Genomic DNA, 22,366 nt, shown 5'->3' on the forward strand with positions numbered 1-22,366 from the left:
CCAGTCCCTGTGGTGAATTTTTCTGGTGTGATGGGAGATGGGAGCATGTGGGGACTCCTGTCAGAGTGACATGCATGACATTGGATGCTGTGTATAGGCCAGGAGAAACCAATACTTTCCATTCAGGTGAGGAGAGTCCTGGAATGAGTTACTGTCACTTTTGCTGATGATAGAAAAGCCACCTGCCACCCATGATGTCCTGGTGGAAACCCTGCTTTTGAGGAACAATGGTCTCTCCAGACGCCTAGAGCAGACTCACCACGCTGCCCCTTCCTTTGTCTACAGAGTAGTGGGATTACAGGCATTCACCACCACATCCACCTCAAACCCTTTTCTTTTGGTGTTCAGCCATGCTTTGGGGCACCTCCTGCTTGCCACAATGGAGCTAGGCTATGGAGAAGCTGAGGTGGGTCCTGCTTGCTGGCTACTTATTGTATGTGGTGTGGAGAAGGCCAGGAGGTCAGGGCAGAGATGGGGACACTGGATTTGCATGGAACCATGTCCCTGAAATCAGTCTGGAAAAGCTGTTCTCAGCCATATGATACAATGTGTCATCGGAGCCTCACATCCACTCAGTGTGCAGAATGAGAGCAATGGCTTTTCACGGTGCTTTAAAGGGGCTGGAATCTTGCTACATTTAGCTAGCAAGTTTTAAATTCAAGTAAACACCTCGTTTCATGCTTTCTAATCTGGTGCATTTTTACTTGAAAATCATGATGGAATTTGCCAGGGTAGAGGCTTTGCTCCCATGGGCTACCATGTCACCAAGTTTCTCAGGCCTGTGTGAGAATGGCACCCCCTTTCAGGTTGAGAAGGTAAGACTGCTCACTGGCTTTTGAAGAGTCTGTGTGTGTGTTCTACTTGGGGTTCTAGATGGAGGCAGGATATAGCAGAATCCTTGGATCCTAGCTGGGCCCTCTGAGATACTTTCTTTGGCTTCTTCAAGGGCTGTCTGTGGGCCAAGGTCAAGTGGATTATTTGGTTGGCTGGTGTAGTCAGCAATGATATTCATGAGGGTTTTGGTTTTGCTCTTTAATATTTAACATTTCATATTCATGGAATATTACTCAAAAATTTCATGCAAAAATCTGTTTTATCTTTTCTACAGAATATTTCCTGTAACATTGGGACTGCAGTCCTTCAGGGCAGTGGTGTTAGGTGGCAGCTATCTTGTCATATGGGATGTGGTCCTCGGTCGCCATAGAACCTTTCAGTTTTGTTTCTATGACCCGGAGGCCATACGTCGGTGGCTGTTTGCCCTGCTGCTATTTTTCTCACAGTTCGTGTTTATATCTCCATGGCCCTTGATTCCCCCCTGATAGTGCCAAAAGAGTCAACACTATTTCTATTTCCCAATCCAACCTTGATCTGCAGGGCACAGGCCACGTTTGAATACCATCTGCTTTGGAGAGTATGACCAGCTGTAGGTTCAGGGTTCTCGGAATGGTATCTTATGTTCTCAGCAAGCCACGTCACAAATCAAACACCACCTGATTCTTTCCTCCAGCAACACTGTGATGAGAGGACCCATGCTGTCATTCTTTGCTGCAGGCTGGCGTTGTACTGGGCATACGGCTGTCAGTAAATGTTTGCTAGATCAGATTATACCGAATGATTGTTTGGCCTCTGCCTATTGCTAGGTGTGCTGGGAATAACCCTAGTTCTGGCATGATTCTGTTTTGTGTTTTGATCATAGAACCCATTAACATGAAATCCCCCTTATATTAGATGCTTGTGGTTCTGATGGCTTCTTCCACGGTTGATGGGCTTAGTGTCTCATTTTTTTTTTTAAATCTTTATTAACTTGAGTATTTCTTATTTACATTTCGATTGTTATTCCCCTTTCCGGTTTCCGGGCCAACATCCTCCTAGCCCCTCCCCCTCCCCTTCTATATGGGTGTTCCCCTCCCCATCCTCCCCCCATTGCCGCCCTCCCCCCAACAATCACGTTCACTGGGAGTTCAGTCTTGGCAGGACCAAGGGCTTCCCCTTCCACTGGTGCTCTTACTAGGCTATTCAACTACCTATGAGGTTGGAGCCCAGGGTCAGTCCATGTATAGTCTTTGGGTAGTGGCTTAGTCCCTGGAAGCTCTGGTTGCTTGGCATTGTTGTACATATGGGGTCTCAAGCCCCTTCAAGCTCTTCCAGTCCTTTCTCTGACTCCTTCAATGGAGGTCCCGTTCTCAGTTCAGTGGTTTGCTGCTGGCATTCGACTCTGTATTTGCTGTATTCTGGCTGTGTCTCTCAGGAGAGATCTACATCCGGCTCCTGTCGGTCTGCACTTCTTTGCTTCATCCATCTTATCTAATTGGGTGACTGTATATGTATGGGCTACATGTGGGGCAGGCTCTGAATGGGTGTTTCTTCTGCCTCTGTTCTAAACTTTGCCTTCCTATTCCCTGCCAAGGGTATTCTTGTTCCCCTTTTAAATAAGGAGTGAAGCATTCACATTTTGGTCATCCTTCTTGAGTTTCATGTGTTCTGTGCATCTAGGGTAATTCAAGCATTTGGGCTAATAGCCACTTATCAATGAGTGCATACCATGTGTGTTTTTCTGTGATTGGGTTACCTCACTCAGGATGATATTTTCCAGTTCCATCCACTTGCCTATGAATTTCATAAAGTCATTGTTTTATAGCAGAGTAGTATTCCATTGTGTAGATATACCACATTTTCTGTATCCATTCCTCTGTTTAAGGGCATCTGGGTTCTTTCCAGCTTCTGGCTATTATAAATAAGGCTGCTATGAACATAGTGGAGCACGTGTCTTTGTTATATGTTGGGGCATCTTTTGGGTATATGCCCAAGAGAGGTATAACTGGGTCCTCAGGTAGTTCAATGTCCAATTTTCTGAGGAACCTCCAGACTGATTTCCAGAATGGTTGTACCAGTCTGCAATCCAAAAAGATAAAACCATGCTTGTCTAGTCCAGCACTTGTTGAGCATCCACCATGCATCGCTAGTATACACAGAGCTGGTAGAGAACAACATGGCTCTTAATATTTGAGAGCAAAGCTTGGAATCGAGTCAAGTGCATCTAATTTCAAGGAAAAAATTTACTGAAATTGCGAAATTGAAAAATAGACTTTTGTCAAGAGATCATCCCAGCTTAGACATATAGATGCATTACCCCTGTGTACACATATAGCTTGCCCCGATGGGCCTTTTGTTCAGTGCTGGCCATGTTCAAGCAACTTCTGTCCTTGCCAGCTGAAAGTGGTTCCTACTGCCTCTTCTCCTCTTGGAGAGCCATTAATTCCTGGACATGAAATATCCATCAGTTGTAATTTTACCATGAAGAATGAAGAAGTAGTTTTCTTTTCTTTTTTTTTTTAAGGACAGGAAGATGCTCACAGTTAATTGAGAAAAGCAGGGTATGGAGCAGTAGGCGTAATGCAGTCCAGCTTGTATGACAAAGGCTTGTGTGCAAACTTACAAGGAAAAGTAACTGTGGGCCCTAGATAGTTTCAGTGGCATTTCTTTCTTTGGGTTCCAGTTTCTCCTCATTCTTTGTTTCAACAGCCGTGCCGTGTGCTGAAAGTTGCACACGTGATGGGGACACATGTAAATGCCCAGAGCACACGGGTGATCATTGCTCGGCTGCCATAGTTGGGGGCTGTTTGTCTGGGTCCACATGCAATGGTGCCGTCAGACGCAGATGGGAGATGCAGCCACTGATAGAGAAATGGTTTCCATTTCTGGAACATCTAGGCAGCTTTCTGGGACGGATAAGCCATGTGGGGTCCAGACTGAAACCGGATATTAGCTGCTCGGGTGCAGGCCCCAGACTTCCTTTCATCTTTTTGAATCAGCACCGTGGTGTCTGCGATTATTAGTTTTTCTGTCGTGCGGCTCCCACAGCACTGATAAGGTGTCCTTTTCATAAACCCACAGGCGTTGCTTTCCTCCCGGCGAGCATCTCTTATCTCATTGGAACCAATATTTTTGGGATACTTGCACACAAAATGGGAAGGTAAGATTAAACAGAAGCATTCGATTGTTATGAGACTGATGTGGTTCTCTGAAGAAAGTCAGTGTTTTTTTTTTGTCTTAGCTGTTACAAGTAACTGTTGTGGTTTTCACTGAAGATGTGTCTTGGGAAACACGGTGTAAGTGTTTGTTAACTGATGAGCCCTTTCTTTGATAGGTGGCTATGTGCTCTTCTGGGAATGGTAATTGTTGGAATCAGCATTTTATGCGTGAGTAAAAGATTGCACCTGACAGGCAGTTGTGGGGTGAGAGAGCATGTGGGACTGAAGCTCTTGTCTTGGGTGAGACTCAACAGGCCATATTTTTAACAGTTCGAGTTTCTTAATATTTGGTTTTATTGTGTCCTTCATTTTACTCCAGTTTTTAAAAGTCATTTTAAACATTTCTGGACTCAAGTGGGTATATTTAAGATGTTTTATTAAGTAGTTTACCAAGTTATTTTTCTCACTGTTATTTCTAAAAGTTTTACTTTAAAAACTTTTTTTCTTAAGGCCTCATTATGGAACTCGGGCTGACCTAGAACTCACAATTCTCTTTGCCTCTTTCTCGCAAGTGCATGAACTATGAAACATTATAGTGCCTTAAAAACTTAATGGCAACTATGCTGAAAAGCAGCAAAATGTTACCCCAGAATATACATTGTTTCTTGGCCAATGTCTCCTCAAATATGGCTGCCAAAGCTGAGGGTGGATGAAGCAGTCTTTATGGCAGGGAGCCATTTAATTAAGTACTCACAGCAGCCAGAGTTTACATCACAGGCTTTAACATACATTTACTGACTGGCTACCCTGAACATCAAACCCAGGGTCTCATGTATGGCAGGCAAGTACTTGCCACTGAATTACACTCTCAGTCTAGGTTTTGGCCTTTAAAGATTAGGGGGGCAACCCTTCCTGTCTCTGCTCCCATTTCTTTCAAAGGAGAACAAATCGATTAGGCCCAGATAAAAGATATTTTAAAGCTTTTCAAAGATGATTTTTTTTAGGGTCTGCATCTTTTATTTTAGCACATTAACTTCCTCTTACAGATCCCCTTTGCAAAAAATATCTATGGACTCATCGCTCCCAACTTTGGAGTTGGTTTTGCAATTGGTAAGTCACAGGGGCCTGGTACCTCAATCTGGAACTGCCCTCTCTCTGGTGGAGATTCTCTTTGTGAAGAGGGAACAGACTATAGATAGGTACAGAGACCAGATTTCCACAAGCTGCCATGGAGGCCGCCATGAGAACAGCCCAGGGACACCCCATAGTCCAAGTCCACGAAGATGCTTGCTGAAAATCAGGTCCTGCTGACTACACTACCAAGCTTCAGCAAACACACAGCTTCCTCATACATAGCACATTTGATGGATTGAGCAGACCTTTCCAAGTGAGACTGGGGACAGACTTCCCACGGTTTTTTGTTTTGTTTAGTTTTTTTGGGTTTTGATGAGGCTTGGTAAAGAACACACGGCCGGTGAGGTACCATGCTGTGCACTCATGCCTTGACGGGATTTTCACAGGCAAAGGAAAATAAAACATTAGAGAAAATTCTGTACTGAGGCTAGGCTTTTGTCTCTCACTTAGAAATACTGATTGATCGTGACGAAAGGAAAGGCCAAATCCATTACACCATATTATGAGGAAATTAGTCTTTGAGTAGTATAGCAGAAAGAATGGATGGACCCTCCAGGGGAGGTTAGGTGGCCCTGGCATCTGATGTCTCCTCATGGACCTTCACAATACCAGTCCTGTGTGATTCCTTCTTCAACTGTCTGCTTCATATCCACCTCTTACATTTCACTCCATCTATTCTTTCTCTGCAGAAGGCTGCACAAACCAGAGGATTAGCCAATACTAGAAAAAAAAGCCATTTCTCCTACTGCTGCTATGTACCAATGGTTTACTATGTTCAGCCACCAAAACCACTTTCAAATCACTCCATTTAGACAGGGCAAACAGTGCTCAGGCAAGACCATGCTCATTCAATTGGGATTCGCACCCAGAACACATGTGTTCTTTCTGGTCCTTGTCCTTTCCTAGTCGAGGCACCACAGCTTGTCATACTGATCTTAGCTGTCAGTTCAGCTAACTAGTGAGCCACACTCTTCAGGTTTTAGTTTTCTGAGCAGGAATAGACACCCTTACCCTTCTTTGAATTTGAATACTCTGGCCCTCTTAGGCACTTTTCTGCTTAGTAACTCTCATGGTCTACATCCTGATGTTGGGGTGAGTGGGAAAGAGGGTGGCTGAGATGTGTGTGTGTGCGTGTGCTAAGTGGCAAGGGAAAAGCAATCAAGTAAACAGTGGATTAAGAAGGCATCACCTAGTAGGCCAGGTTCCAGTGGCCCGTAGTCTACTAGATCTGAAGAATGGTAGGTGAGTTGCCAGAGGATTGGGTACCATTTTGTTCCCTTACCCCAAAGATAGGACAAGGTGAGGCCAGGCAACCTACACATGGTGGTCTAACAAGGACTCAAGAGTCCTGAATTCAGGGCCTGTCTGAATCCTTCTGCTGACTATCCACAATGAAAGGTTTGCTGTTGGGAGTTTTGTTAGGGAAGGACAGAGGGAAAGAGCTGGCAGTGTACTGAGTTTAGGACAGAGTCGCTGACATCCAGCCTACGTCTGGTTCATACCACTTTTCCACACACTGACCCTTGACTATTCACAGGGATGGTGGACTCCTCTATGATGCCTATCATGGGCTACCTGGTTGACCTGCGGCATGTGTCTGTCTATGGGAGTGTTTATGCCATTGCAGACGTGGCCTTTTGTATGGGCTATGCTATCGGTAAGAATGCTGGCTTTCAAGAAAACCTTTACCTTAATGAAGTACAGATAAAACCTCCTAGGAATACAGAATCTTTACATTTTCTGGCGATAAGATGTTTGGAGAAAGGGCTGATTTTCTGTTTCCCCAAAGGTCCCTCTGCTGGTGGTGCCATCGCAAAGGCAATTGGCTTTCCTTGGCTTATGACAATTATTGGGATAATTGATATCGCTTTTGCTCCACTCTGCTTTTTCCTTCGAAGTCCACCTGCTAAGGAGGAAAAAATGGTAAGAACACCTCTTTTTTTTATCTTTTTTCATATGGCCATCTGGATATTTCCTGCATAGTTCAGCTCTTCAATAGAAACCGCCAAACAAAAGCAGCAATATGTCCTTTTTAGTCACTAACACAAGACAGCAACTTCTTATTGTTACTTACACAGCCATTTCTTTCAAGCCTCACATTCATAAATTTGAAGAATAAAATTATTCTTGTACATAGATTGTATAACTCTTGTCAATCAAAGAGAACCCTGGAACAATTCAATCTAATTGTCTATGATTCTGGAAAGTTGTCCTGACTCCCAGTGCCAGTTCCCAGGATATGGTGCCAGTTACTTCTAGCCTCACATTGTTCAGTGATAGCTTCTGTCTTGGTCCTACAGACCTAAGATTCTGGAGATACTTGTAAGGGTCTTTGTGAAAGATCATATTTACACCCTGGGGCACACCGGTGTGCAAATAGAACTATTTATTTTCATGTCTAGAAACACAGCTGTAGGTAAGCTATAAAGAGTAAAGTGCTTCGTTTTTGAACACGTTCAAATCATTGGCTCTAAATTTGAAGTGAGAGCTGTATGAGTCCTGTGCCCTTTTTAGGTGTTTACCTTACTCAACAAAAGAGCTCCCTGCTTCTGCTTGTAGTCTGTCCTGGTAGCAGTGCCCCAGACTGAAAGATCAGGTGCTGATATTGTTTAGCTGAAAGGAGACAGTCTGGACTGAGAATGGAGAACCCAGGGGATGTGGTCGTCTTGTGTTCAGGGACAGATCTGAGAGCTTCTTTGTTATGTTCTGTTGGAGTAGATCAGAAGTGATTTCTGAAGGGTTTTCCATCTTCTGATAATGTGGCTTGTGTGCACCAGTCAAAGCTCTCCGCTTTCATTTCCTGCCTTCTTTTTACCTTTAAAAATGTTTTATTTTGAAACAAGTTCTCATTAAGTTGCCCAGGTGGGCCTTGTATTTACTCTGTAAGAAGCCAGACAGGCCTTGAAGTTAAGATCTTCCTCCTTCAGCCTCAGAAGCAGCAGGCATTACAGGCTTGTGCCACAAGCCCAGCACAATGGTGCTTTCTGACACTGAGCAGGTCTTAATACTTGATCATTTCTTGAACTGCTCTTTGATGGTTTTCCCGTAAAGTGAATTTAAACACAGGACCAAAATTTAGATTGTATAACTTAGGTTTGGCTGAAGCACTTTACATTCACCTACCCATTTACTGCAATTTAGAAACACATTGATCTCTGGCCATTGACTTTGTGCCCTGAACTATACAGGATAATGACTAGAGACTTCAGAGTTTCTCATGGTTGGGCTCCTAGGAAAGGAGGCAGGTGGTTGGAAGTCCTTGGCTGGAAGCACCTCTCCTTCCTCCTCTGACTTCCTGCTTTAACCTGGTTGTGTGCATCCTGGCTGCACTACTGTTTGGCTGACCCGGGCCCACATCCTTCAGAGGAGGATAGAAGACTCTCAGCACAGCACTGGAAAGTTGTCCTTCTGTGGCCATATTATCAATAATTTGATTAAGACTGAATGAAGGTTATTCCCAAACCTTTTTGACCAAAGAAATTGAATTAGCAGTAAATGTTTCTGCCACCCAGGAGACCGTTACAGACTCTTAGGGATGGTGAACGGCTGGCATGGGCCTGGGGGCAGCTACACTGTCTCCCCACAGAGGACTATGCAATTCTGTTTTCTCCATTGCACTGGGAAAAGATAACACTTCACAGGAGTACTGTGAGAGTTAAAACAGACTCCAAGCAGCAACTCGTAATGATTCGCCCACATCCTTCCTGCTTTTTCTTAAGTACTGGACTAGTCTGTCCATCCAGTAGGCCCCAAGCATCTCCACTCTTTAAGGCAAGAGATTCCTTTTGCTAAGCAGACTCTGCTGGGTGGGCATTGCTCACCCAGACAGCGGATGCTAGTGGCTGTTGTGTTATCTATCTGCTGGGTGGTAGCATCGGGTAGTAGAGGAAATGAAAGTTTTCAGATGACTAGCTGAGGAGATGGTGGAGGTAGGAAGCTGTTTTGAAAAATGAGGGTAGAAAACCAGCCTTTCTTCGTCATTTAAGCCACTGCTTTAGCTCATTAAAAAAAAAAAAATCAAGTAACCCAAAAGATGAATGAAGTGGAGGAAACTGTGGAAGGCAAAGAATGACAGGTTTCCAGAAAGCCACTTCACTATGAAATCCTTAAATTAGTAAATCTTGAGATGTGCATTTCTCTGCCTATAATTGATGCCCATAATTGGAGAAATGCCATTTAAGCTGGCATAGTGGTGACGTCCAAGGTGTTGCCCAGCAGCTGATGCCTGTTTACTGTGCAAGCAGAACAGAGATTTGTGTGGAAGCCAACGGCCTCTCATGATAAAGGTGCATGTGGCAGGATGTGTGCAGTAAGGATCGATCAGCACACATGTGAGAAACCTCAGAACATACAAGAGCTGAGGTGGGAGTTCATCAGCCACCATGTGTGGAGACATGTGGGACAGCAGAGGATTCTTTAAGTCATTCCTGGTGAGAGGGTCCTCACCCTGCTGCTGTGTGAAGGAGACTGGCCTACGCTTTCACAGCTGGCAGTGGCTGTTTGTGACCTTTGCAACAGTGTTTTCTGGATTTTTAAGTCACAGCTGGCTGTAAACTGCTTGTGAGCACTACAGCTTTTCTTCCGGTCAGATTTCCTTTTCAAATAATGTTACTGATAAAGGCAAAGGAAAGATTCCCAGTGTAAGGCATATCGACACTGCCATTTGAGGAACAATGCTCCCTAAGACAATGAATGACACAGCACCCTGACCTCTCAAAACATGCAGGTGAGAACAGAAGCATTCTAAGATAGGTTTTGCTTTTTCTTTCTCTTTTTTTTCTTTTTTTTTTTTTCGGGGCTGGGGATCGAACCCAGGACCTTGCACTTCCTAGGCAAGCGCTCTACCACTGAGCCAAATCCCCAACCCCAGGTTTTGCTTTTTAAAGGTTTAGATAATTATGTTTTTAAAGCTAGGGCATGCTTCTTGGTTTTATTCTGTAAGTATCTGTTATCAAGGCAGGGAAGGAGGTGATCTGTGGATAGCAGACTCCTATAAGTGTGGCTATATAAAGTCCTTTCTATCTTAGACCCCAGTTCAGTGATGAGATAGTTCAATAAAGAAAGAATTTGTCACAAGAGGAGCCACATTCAGATACCAGCACCCATGTAAACTTCAAGCAGGTTTGGTGGTCACCTGTAATCCCAGCAAGCAAGGGAGGGACAGAGCAAGCTGACTGGCTATACTAGACAAATTGGCAAGCTCTGGGTTCAAATGAAAGACCCTTCAATACCTCAATATATAACGTATTGGTCAACCTCTGACCTGTACACACACACACACTTACACACACACACGTGCATGTCCACCCCTTCATCACACATAAAACACATTTTAAAAGGACTTGTACTCTTGGGTGCCGTGGCTGGGTAAAGATGGAGCGGCTAGCGACAGATGAGAACATACGTGAGGTGAGCGCTATAATCTACCTGTAGACACCTGTCCCCTTTCTGGGTACCTACGTAGTAGATTGCTGGTTTTGTGGGTGTTTTTTCTAGTTAACAAGAGCAGAGCTTTTCTACTAGGATGCATGTCTTCTCACGTCTGAGATTGCCGAGCCTACTCTCTGTGCATTTACTGTCTCACCAACCCAGCACTGATTTATTATTACTATTATTGTTGTTATTGTTATTATTATTTTACTTTCTGAGATCATCTGGTCAGGTGGTTTTACTAGCCTGGAGACTCCAGCTTTGCTCTGTGTCCTGTGATGAGAGCTAGGTATTTAGCAGGGGACTGGCTGTGACTTTGGGGCCAGTGCCTCCTCTTTTCAGTTCTGCTCTACAGCTGTATACAGAGAGAACATAAATCCCTGCCTGCTTCATGAGCCTTATCTGCTGTGCTGTATGTCTCTTTTCATGGCATACCGTCTGACTTAACCATTTATAACTTTTTTAAAAAGTAAAACTGCCTAGTAAAGCTTTTGGGAGAGGACAGAGAGCTGGGTTGTAGAAGCCATGAACTATCTTATGGGAGAAAGCTGCCTGAAACACTCAGACTATTGACTGTATTGAAGAATTTTGATCACTCTTGTCTTTATGATAGAGATAATCAGTTGAAATGAACTCTGTAGTGCAAGGTTCTGCGGGCGCTCGTGCTGTGTGTGTGTGTGTGTGTGTGTGTGTGTGTGCACACGCGCGCATGCAGCCCAGCAGTTAAAATTAGCTATAGAAGTGTTAATGGTAGATGGAGAGATGAAGGTGGTTATAAGGCAATGACCACCCCTCAAAGTGGCCTTGCTGCCTGTGGGCCAAGTACAGGTCAAGGCTCATGCCTGTCCCTGGCTTTGGTAGTGCTGTCCATCTGCCATCTCCATTGCCTCCTAATATGACTCTGGCAGCTGGGTTGGTTTAGTGTTTACCTGCTGCTCACCTTCATCTATGATCCACTTGTTCAAACCTGTCTTCTTCAAACCCTCCCATCTTTCTGGGTTCACTTAAGCTCTCATTTCATCTGCAGACTTTTGCTAACCCTTAAACTCAACTGAGTCTTCCACCTGTGGCCCTGGGGGACCACACCTTTGGAGTTAAAACTTGCAGGTATAGGACCTTCAGGATAAGATCATGTACATAGCAAGTGCCCAAGAAACCCATGGTTGATGGCTGCTCTAGTCTCACATAATGTAACGTTAACTAAGGCAGTGTTTCTGGAAGTTGTTGATAGCACCGTCACTGGGATTTCACTTTTAACCTGCTCTACTCTACCCCTAGCCCATCTCCACGGTGTCCTCTGGGCACATTTCCTTAAGAATCACTAATCTGGGGAGATTACCTTTAGCTACCAATGGCAAATCTCTGTATATCACAGGGAGAATGGTTCAAGTGTATAATCTGTTGCCTCAACTATTTTACTAATCAAACCTTTTAAGTACAACTATCAATTCACTCAACAAGCAGCATAATTGGAAAGGAGTTTGAAGCTGGCAGTTTGAGATGACATCCTGACTTGGGTCACAGAGTTCTTGGGTCACATAGCAGATCATTTGAGAATCTCTTGGAAATGATAAAAGGGTTGAGTCCTATCACATCTGGAGGACAAGAGCTGAGAATAAGTAGCAGACATCAAGACAGCCAGCCACAGGCAGTATCAGAACATTTTAATTTGCTCAGATTTGCAGACTGCACAGAGAGGGAAAAAGTCTTGCTGGGAATGGTTCCTATGAAGGAGAAAAACTGCAAGGCATACCTGATTCTTTTGGCTTGCACATGCCTCACACTGCACTTCTCCACCCGCTGTGAGATGTGCAGAAAGGAGAGTCTGTCCTGAGGCTGCCTGGATTTCCTCCTCTGCACATGATGGCTGCACCGTTGCTCTCTACTGGCTCTGTAGACTCAGCCAGTATGAATCCAAAACAACCAAGTATCTGTGCTAATTTGTAGATCTTTATCACCCCCTAGCTACACTGAACATTTACAGTATGTTCAGTGCTGCAAGTGACCTAAAGCTGATTTGAAATATACCTGGATATACGTTCTATGCCAACAGAATATTCTACTTGAAGGACTTAACCACCTGCAGGTCAGGGAATATATCCCTTGGTTCTGTTTTCTTTTTAAATTCTTATTTCCCTACCCGTGTCTGTGTTGGACTGTCAAGTTCCTTAGAACTGGAGTTACCTGATGGTTGTGAGCTGCTATATGGATGTTGAGAATTGAACCTGGGTCCTTTGGAAGGGGAGCCAAAGCTCTTAACTGCTGATTCAGGTTCACAGCTCTCCTTGATTAAGTTCTTTAAGCCTCTACCCGGTCTCTCAAAACGCCATCTAGACTCACTTTGAAAGCTAAAGCTTTAGTGACTTGCAGCCACGTTCCTGAGGGGTCAGCTGAACTTCCAGACGACTGGAGGGTTGGACGCTGTCAGCAGGAACAACTGCAAGTACTTCTTAAAGATGCTCTGAAATGAAAGCATCATTTTTGATGCTTTTTCTTTTGCAGTTACTTATTTCTTGTTTAATTTTCAGAAAGAGAAGAGGGCAGAGGAACTTTATGCATGTACTTGTGCTAAAGTAGGATCTAGAGAGATGTCTGAAATTCACATTTGTGAACAAAGCCCCGGGATGTTTGACCTAACAAACTAAGGGGCCATGGCAGAATGTGATCTTAACATACTGTAAAACAGTCTGTGTAGATGGCTAGCACCAGAGCAAGGTCCATGACTGGAATTAATGGTGGATTCTAGTTCAGACGCCCCTATACTTCCAACAAGAGCTCCCTTCAAACACCTTCATGAAGTCCCCTGTCGTGGTACTCTATAAAACGGAAGTTTGACGCAATGAGGTCCTCAGTTCCACCCCGTACAAAACTCTCAGGTTAACTTCTGTAAAACCTAACCTACCTTTGGATCATGGACCTCGGCTTCTATCTCCAACAAGGACAATGAAAACATCCTAGATGTTTCACTTCTTGCCTATTGCCTGAAACTTTTCACCGCATGACAGACCTTCAAGGTCAAGGGATGGCAACTGCTAGGAATGACTGTTTAATAGACTATACAGCTTTCAGAGAAGTGATCCGTAAAAGCAGCAGGTGAAAGCCATCTTATCTTTATAAAACAAGAAGTTAATGTGCTTGCATTTTGCTTTCAGGCTATCCTCATGGACCACAACTGTCCCATTAAAACAAAGATGTACACTCAGAATAATGTCCAGTCATATCCCATCGGTGATGATGAAGAATCTGAAAGTGACTGAGACCCTCTAACGTCGCCAAATGTTTAACTGTGTAGAAGTGTTTCCAGTGAGATGACTTATGCAGAGCTGTCTTAGTCCCACCATCCATTGCTGGCAAAGAGTAAAAACAACCAAAGGTGATACTTTCTTTTCCATGGTTATGATTGACTGCCAACAGCCTTATAAAGAAAAAGCAGCTTTTCTAGGGGTTTGTATAAATAGTGTTGAAAACTTTATTTTATGTATTTGATTTTATTAATATTATACAATATATTTTGACGAAATAGGTATACTGTAAATGTATAAATATTTGAATCCAAATTAAATATAATTTTTAAACTTACATTCATTAACACTTGGACAAAAAAATCTTATTTTTTTTCTGAATACTGGTAATGAGTGTTTAAAGCACACATTATCTTGAGACTCTCCAACAAAAAACTAGCAGTCTGAGAAACAGAACCATGTAAGACAGCGCGTTATGTACCAACACTGAATGTGTTGTTATTTAACTTGTAACTAGTACCAATGTGTTTAGGAATTTACAACTCGTCATCTTAAGTGCAGAGGGAAGAGACTTTATCAGCCATCTTTCAGACTTATTCATAAACCTTTGCTGGCACTAGTTTTCTGTTGTAACCACCCACCTGAATGGTTGTAAATGATTTTCTGGGTTATGTCATCGGCAGCAGTCACTAAAGCCGACAAGGGGTGAAACATGAATGTTCTGAAGGCAGAGGAGAGAATCCAAATGCTGCTTTCTTTTATATAAATGCTTGATGGTCTTCTTGGGTGAGAACAAAACGTTATGCACTTTAAACAGTCAAGGTTAAGTATGATGTGGTTTATCAAATCCGGCTCATGTTCTAGAAAACAAGGCTATCAAGCTGCTATAATGTGAAAAATCAAACTATCACATCTCCCACCTGCTTCAGGTCATCTGAGTGTTTTTTCTAGAGATTTGTTAATTTTGAGTTGCTGTTATTTTTTAGACTCCTAAAAGGTTGTTCATATCAATGTAGAAATGAGTTTCACGCAAAGATGGATGCAATGAAACTGCCCGTGTCTAGCACAGTAATGTTCAAGGTAATGGAGTGGTCGGGACACCTTCCCTTTCTGAAGCAGAGAAAACCATCTACAAGCGTGTGTGTGTTACTGCATCATCTGTGCGCTGGTAGAACAATGTTCCTAAGCACGACAACACTGATCGATCTTTTCAGTATGCCAGCTAATACTGCTAGTGAACACTATCTATAATTGCTTTGTATGAGATTACAATCTTCTGGAATACAAACACAGTATGGGATCTGTCTTAAATAGTATCAATTCTGCAGTTCTGTAATCAAAAAAAAAAAACTGTCAATTTTGTTAAGCTGAACTGTGTGATGTTGGACATGAAGAGAACTTTAGGATAACAACCCCTCACATCTTATTGGCTATTACACATCCTTCAGAAGGGTGGCAGACATTTCGTTTGCTTTATGGAGCTCTCTGTGGGACCTTGGTGATCTGAAGTCTGGTATGTTTGGGGGCTATCGGGTTCCTACTCACTAAACCCTTGGGCAGTCGCAGGTCTGCAACTCTGAGAGATGGCTGCTCTCACATGGCTGAAAGGCAGGCTTAACCCTTCCCAGGACGCCTTTAGATGTGATATAAGAGAGGGCTTGTAGTTGTCCCTGCCCATAATACCACATACAAGAACTGACTCCTGTCATTTCTGCTTTTGAGGCTTCAGCTTCAGTAAAAACGACCAGCAAAGGCATACCTGTTACTGCTCTCCAGGGAAGAGAAAAAAGAAAAATTGCACAACTATTTGGAGAGGAAAGGACAAGTTGTTTGTGAGGGGAAAGGAAAGACGATTAATATCCTGGGTACACAAGACTGAAAATAGTGATAAAAAATACTGTGCATGTACCAGAACAAAGAACTTACAGCTGTCTCAATGTTTATGTTTAAAGTAGAGGTGGCTTTTGTTTGTACTTGGTAATTCAGACACAAAAATCTTAGTGAGGTAGTAATACTCAACTCCCGCTTGGCTGCTAAGTGTATCTGTGCTGGTTGCACTTTAGTGAGATTACTTAATAAATCTTCTTCAACACTGCCGTGCCTGCCTGTATTCTTTTATAAACCATTTCATCAACACTGTGGCTAGAATAAAATATGTAACGCTGTTTTGGCTGTAGATATTTAATCAAAAAGCATTCTCTGTGTTTGCAGGCATCAAGCAAGTCACTTCAGGCTAGGGTGAACCGTCCTCTTTGGCCTCCCATTGCTTCCTTTAAATGAAATATAAGACTTGTTATACCCTATCAGTGTAGAAAGACAGTGACTTGCCCTGGACTTTAACTCAGATGAATTGTTCTAATTGCTGTGAACAGGTAACCGTCTGATGAAGAGAACGGTAATACTTAGCCACAGGACAGAACAGGCTCTGAAAGACCTAGAAATAAGGATCGTTTTGAATGTGATATGCATGGCAGTTTCCAGGATTAGGGTGGCCTGCTGGTTTACTCAGACCTTAAGGAACATTAAGGGATCAAAAAGGATGAAAGTAACCCCCCTTTCCACCCTTGTTTGCTAAAGAAAGCCATCACTTCAATTTAAAAGTCAAAGTAATACATTTCTTTAAAAATTGAAGCAATTTCAAAACTTTAGGGGACTTAAAAATTTAAACTCTGTCTTATTAGAACCAAATATGTTTAAAATGCTTAATATTTTTAAGTTAGACTTTACTCTCAAAGTTTTAGGCTGTTCTTAGAATGAGAAAGTATCTACACTGTAAGTTCTAGCATTACTGAACAAAGTCGGATGCTAAGAAATACAGTAAGTACAGCTAGGCATGGTGGGAAATGCCTTTAACCCCAGCACTCCAGAAGAGAGGCAGGCAGAGCTCTATTGAGTTCGAGGCCGGAGAGATTCTGTCTCAAAAAAAGCAACACAATAAATAATTTAAAAAAAATAGCATATTATGATTGCAAAATAATACTAAAATGTTATTCATTTTGCCTAACCCAGTCTTTCAACTTAATACCAATGAAAAGAGTACACTTTAAATAGTTTAATTTTTCTTTTCTGAGACAGGTCTCACAATGAGTAATAATCTATTATTACTATATAGCAGTAGAAGAAAATGCATATATCTGTTTCAAACAGTAAGGAATCAACAGTAAAATCTGAATGCTTTCACATATTTGTTTAGTAAAAGTGGACTGTTAGCTTGTCTGCATGGCCAAATTATACGAGGTAATAATGCCAGAGAAGAACCAGTCACCTGTTTTAAATGTCATCAAATGAAGATATTCTTATTTTTCGTGGTAGTCTTTATTATTATTTTAGCTATTGATAACATAGCATGGCAGCAAGATTACATGAGTAATGTAATATAACACAATCTTTTAAATTGAAGCCTTACACCTTACTATGCTTAAGGGTATTTGGAGCTCCCAACTGTGATGCCTCTCCTGTCTCTCCCAATAGAAAAATATTGCACTACATCAAAGGTATATTTTACAAACATAATCAGCAGCACTGTTGAGCTTTCCATGATTGTGGTTCCACGGAGATAAATACCTTAAAGCATGAGTAGATTCTCAGAACGAAAGCTTTGCATTACTTCTATAGCTCTTTCAAACGCATCAGTGCAGGAGCATGCTTGGGCACCACTAAAACTTCCATGGCGTGATCCGTGAACACACCAGCCACTTACAGCCGTGCGCCTTCAGGGTAGCAATGGCAGGCTTACAAAATGGCAGGTTACTGTTTACAAGATGAAGTATGCCTATACTTTGGGCAGACCATTTGTTTCAAGCATATAAAATGTGGAACACTTTAGCTTCTGGGATTTGTAGTGGGAAGTCCTTCTCTGTGGTGTTCTTTTAAGTTGTGAACATGCTTAAATAAACAGTAAGAGTGGGGGTGGGGTGGGGTTACACAGATGTAGCCTTGCTGTAAGCCTGACAAAGGTAGGTCTGCGCCCCAATATTTCACTTAATAATGAGAGTGAGAGTTAGCTATTAAGTTTAAGATTGAAATAACTTTTTTTATACTCAACAATGTTTTCTCATATAAGTAATACCTCTTATTTTTACAGCATTTTACTGTTCAAAGCGCCTTTGCAGTTATGCTCCTGTTTTCCTCATAACAGTCCTGTGAGGAAGAATGAGTACCTTTGGAGCTGGGGAAGCTGCATGACCCTTTGTGACCTGCCTATGGCTGCACAGATCACTAAAGAGCTTGACCTTAAACTCCTGCTGGAGTCTGGGCTACAGACTGGGTCAGTGTATTATACTATGCATTTTTCTGCAGCCAAAGAGCTGTTTCATATATTTTTAAATTTAGTTGGTTTATGTTAAAGTAGTACCTGTAGTTACCTGTAAAGGGGGAAGACACTCTTCTATTCTATAGGTATAACAAGCTTAGACTTTTAAGATATAGCAATTCAGGCCGAGCTCATCTATTTGTCTCGGTGGTTTGTTACCAGCATCCACTAGATGGTCCAATAGCACACAGGCCTTCCCTTTAGCAAACTATGCACACTGTCTGTTTTTACTTTTCTTTACAATGAATGAAGATGGTCTGAACTACTGAAGTACTCAGAATGACCGACATTCCGTTAAGGCCACAAGACACCAGTAGTGATGTAGTAAACATAATCTGTGTAGTTGCCCTCCACATCATACAAACAAAGCCAGTTATGAATACAGTCATCTTCAGAATAAGTCCTGTGAGATTTTAAATGTCCTTGCACATGCTTTATCTCCTATGGGAGAACCAAAGGTGAAAAGTCATTATGAGTGTCCACAACCTCCACTTAAAAGGAAAGCATCAACATCTGAAAGGTATTTCAAAATTCTACTGGTTACTGTTCTTCAGTAATAAAATCTTGTTATCCTCTCTACAAAATTCTTGACCAACTGGACTTTGCATTTATTCTCTATTCAATGCAACCTCTTCTAGTTAATCACTGTAATTTTACTACACTTTCACTGCATAAAAGCTTTAAAAATATCACAGAAGCATAAGAAGCAAGCAATATATGTAAAAAAATTAAACTATATAAGCATAACAGATTAAAGCTGTGGGGTAAGCTTTCATTTACATTTGGCAATAACAAAAGCAAAATAAAACAAAAGTCCCCCAAGCCCCATTAACAAAAGCATCAGGAACTACAGCTGACAAACCTCAAAACAGAGAAGGGAGAAGACTCAAACCTGTCCCCTCAATGATTACTGTGGTCAATTGAGGCATGCAACAAATCTGTTGTTATAACCGTGATGAAAATGAAAGAGAATATTTCAGGAATCTGGACAGGATCTTATTCAACACTAATTAAAAACCCGGAGGAAAGAAAAAAGTGACAGTGAGACATCACACATACACAAACACAAAGTTAGCTTACATAATTAGAAAAGGTTAAAAATAAATTAATAAAACCCAATTCCCAGTATAAATCCAAAAAACTCATAGCTATAAGCACAACCCGAAACAACCAATTTGATGAGCTGGTCATGTTTCTGCTGAAAACTGCCTTTTCTTTCTCATACAAGCAAGTAACTACAGAACAGGCCAAAGTGCACCATGAGAGAACTGAACGTGACTGTACCCGTGGCACTTTAGATACATCTTGTCCCCAACCACGTGAAAGCTGAAATGGCCTGTTGGTTACACTGACTCAGATGGGCCGAACAAGTCATCAGAGATGTTGCTGAATGGCTGAGAGTCTATCAACTGGCTTATCTCACTGTCGAGGTCTTCTTCTGTGTCTTCTGTGTATTTGTTCATCTTTTTCGAATGCTGGTCTAGGGACAGGTTTTCTAAGGTTTCAATATCTTCAATGCCTGCTTTGTAGTGGATCATCAGAAGTGTCAGAGCTTGTAGTCTTTCTCCTGATTTAGCCAAAGAAGCGGAAAGAACTGATTTCTTCCTTGTATCATTTGTTTCTTTTTCTTCTCTAACGAGGGAATTGTTGTGTTCCAGCTCTTGATCGATTTCATTCTGCAGCTTATCCAACATGAACTCTAGCTTCTGAATCCTCTCTTCGGTGGGCAAGCCTCTGTATAGATCACGGCCAATTTCTTTAACTGCAATAAAAACACTGTCATCCAGCCCTCCTTCCTTTCTCGTTAACTTTATTCCTGCACTGTTTCCTCGTTTGGAAGGACTGTTTGGACCACAGACCTCTGTGTCACTGCCTTCATTGTCTGACGTATTGGGTGTGTGTTTTGGTGATGGTTCTACAAGATCTGTTCCTGGTTCAGCAAGGCGGGTTTTAGAGACTTGACGCAGATTCAGTAAGCGAGAGCTAGTGTTAATGATATGCCTTGTCAACCCTGTTGTTTTATTGACTGACTTGTTAGCTTCCATCTCCACACGAGGAGGAAGGCCCAAGAGTGGGTCCTGTCCTTCCAGCCTGAGGCTTTTCAGGGTCCGGTCTACTCGCCTCTCAGTCGCTCCACAAAGAGGCGTCTCAGCTAGACACTTTTCCTGACATTTTTTATGACAGACATAAGCACAGAACATACATTGGGAAGCAGCTTTTGTCCACACCTTTTTCTTACAGTAATCACACCAAGTTGGGTTTTGGAACTGAGTATCTTGAAAACTATGTTTATTTTCTGACAAACTCATCTGTCCCACAAAATGGTCCTCTTTAGGGAGTGTAGAAACTTCCTCAACCACATGGAGTTCTCTTTCTTTCTCTACACTAGGAACTATCTGGTGGTCTGGTTCTCCTTCCTTCAAATACTTGAAATGAATAGTAATGTCACCAAAACAAAACTTGTCATTGAAGCCCTTCTGCATACTCAGATTACGCAGTGCAGTTCTCGTGACCATGGCCTTAGGTGCAGGAGGCTCCAGTCTGAACTTTGAAAGGTATTCCATGTTTGATGTAGCTAGGCATCCTAAAGCCACCTCCTCCAGTTTTAAACTAGCATGCCCCAAACAGATGAGACCTCCTAACTTGAACGGATCCCTGCACCACAGTGCAATGTTCAGGTACCTGTGGCAGGCTTCTATGTCGAACACACAAGATGCTCTGGCTCTTGACCACTTTCCTACCTTATTACGATACAGAACCTCTGACGATTCCCACATCTGATGGTCATCTGAAGGGTCTTTAGTGGGAGCAGAACTCTCTGAAGGAGCATCTTTCACTACTTCCTGCTTTGCTGGAGGCTGCTTACCTGCTGCCACATCTTCTCCGTGATCCACACTCTTCACTTGCTTCTCAGCGGGTTTATCTGCAGGAGGAGGAGGGAGCAGCACCTTCTCTGGCTTTTCTGTGGTTTCCGGGTCTGCCTGAGCTGAGGTGTCAGTGGGAGGCAGAGGCACTCTCCCCTGTGGTCGTGGGGGCACAGGTGGTTTGAAAGTGGGTACTTGGGGTTTGGACACTTGTGCTGCTTCTGTGGCCTCTGAAGTTTTTAGAGTTGATGGTTTATTTCCTTCTTTGGATGGAAGTTTTTGTGGTGGTGGGTGGATTCCTGAAATTAATTTACGATTTAAAACTGGGGATATAGCGCCAAGGGGTTTAATAGAAAGTGTTGTTGGAGTACGTTTGGGACTGTGACTCAACGGTTGTGTCTCCTCTTTCAACTCTGTTTGTACTCTGACATCACCTGCCAAGTCTTCAAATTCGGAATCTAGATCTCTAGTCTCACTATCCACTGGCAATCCAGCAGCTTCCTCTTCATAACCTGGCTGGCAGGAGCTTGACAAAAAGTTTTCTTCCAGCTGGCCCAGACTATCTTGCAGCATGGCCCCTTGGTTACTCTGCCCAACAGGCCTCTGGTAGTACACCAGCACGCGGTCGCCGGCCTGCTTGATGAGTTTTAACACTTGCAGTGTCGATGTGATTTTCACACCTGGTTAAGATTCAAAAGGGGCACAACGTAAACTACAGCAATGAAACTCGTCTATTGTCATCACCTCATGATTATTTAATTAAAAAAAGAGTAATAGGAAGCCTCAAAAAATATTTAAATTTCAAATTAATCAGCGCATGGTACCCTGGAAATACTGCTACAAAACCCTGAGCAGCTTCTAATTCTAATGGCCTCCCACTCCCTCTTGACATAAACAACCTCATGTCCAGCAAGTACGGAAGTGAGCAGAGACTATTTAAACAGGTTCATGAATGGATAAACCATTCTGAATGGTGGAAAGCTGACATTTTACTGAATGAAGGAAGTTCTCAAAAAAGTCCAGTGCTGGCAAACAACTGATTTACATTTAGAAACCAATGTCAGACCCTTTCACAGATCCTGTTTATAAATGATCAACTGTTTTAAGAATGAAAAGTGTAAGAGGTAAGTTGCTTTAAAGTTACAAATTGATTACAATACACATTGTCTTGTCCTGACTGTAAATCAACTTGCTACCTCTTAATGCAATTCTGGAGACAGCTGACTTCTTGTTCCCACAGGTGTCAGTCATAACTTTCTCTGTTCCTTTGATCTTTGATGTTCTGATCTTCCTCCTGACCACTGGTCTTTAACTTCAGTCACAAAATACCTTTAACCATCTCTCATCAGACCTTTGCAGCTTTGATGCCCACATTTTCCAGTTTCAGCTCAAAACATCAGTGGAATTCTGAGC

The 22,366-nt window shown here is 42.5% G+C and overlaps 2 protein-coding genes across 3 annotated transcripts in view; one reads left to right on the forward strand and one right to left on the reverse strand.

The window, feature by feature from the left end:
- Slc18a2 (solute carrier family 18 member A2) overlaps positions 1–15,871 on the forward strand; it is a 35,169-nt gene extending 19,298 nt beyond the window's left edge. For both annotated transcript variants that reach the window (NM_013031.3, NM_001439928.1), the window contains 6 exon segments: positions 3,895–3,973; positions 4,148–4,199; positions 5,018–5,081; positions 6,643–6,762; positions 6,895–7,028; positions 13,688–15,871. In NM_013031.3, coding sequence (NP_037163.1) covers positions 3,895–3,973; positions 4,148–4,199; positions 5,018–5,081; positions 6,643–6,762; positions 6,895–7,028; positions 13,688–13,792 — 554 coding nt within the window. In that variant the 3' untranslated portion in view covers positions 13,793–15,871.
- A 74-nt stretch (positions 15,872–15,945) lies between these two features.
- Pdzd8 (PDZ domain containing 8) overlaps positions 15,946–22,366 on the reverse strand; it is a 57,762-nt gene continuing 51,341 nt past the window's right edge. The window contains exon 5 of the mRNA NM_001107446.1: positions 15,946–21,633. Coding sequence (NP_001100916.1) covers positions 19,433–21,633 — 2,201 coding nt within the window. The 3' untranslated portion in view covers positions 15,946–19,432. The remainder of the gene's footprint in view (positions 21,634–22,366) is intronic.

This window comes from Rattus norvegicus, chromosome 1, assembly GCF_021556685.1.
Source record: "Rattus norvegicus strain SHRSP/BbbUtx chromosome 1, alternate assembly SHRSP_T2T, whole genome shotgun sequence".
Lineage (NCBI taxonomy): Eukaryota > Metazoa > Chordata > Mammalia > Rodentia > Muridae > Rattus > Rattus norvegicus.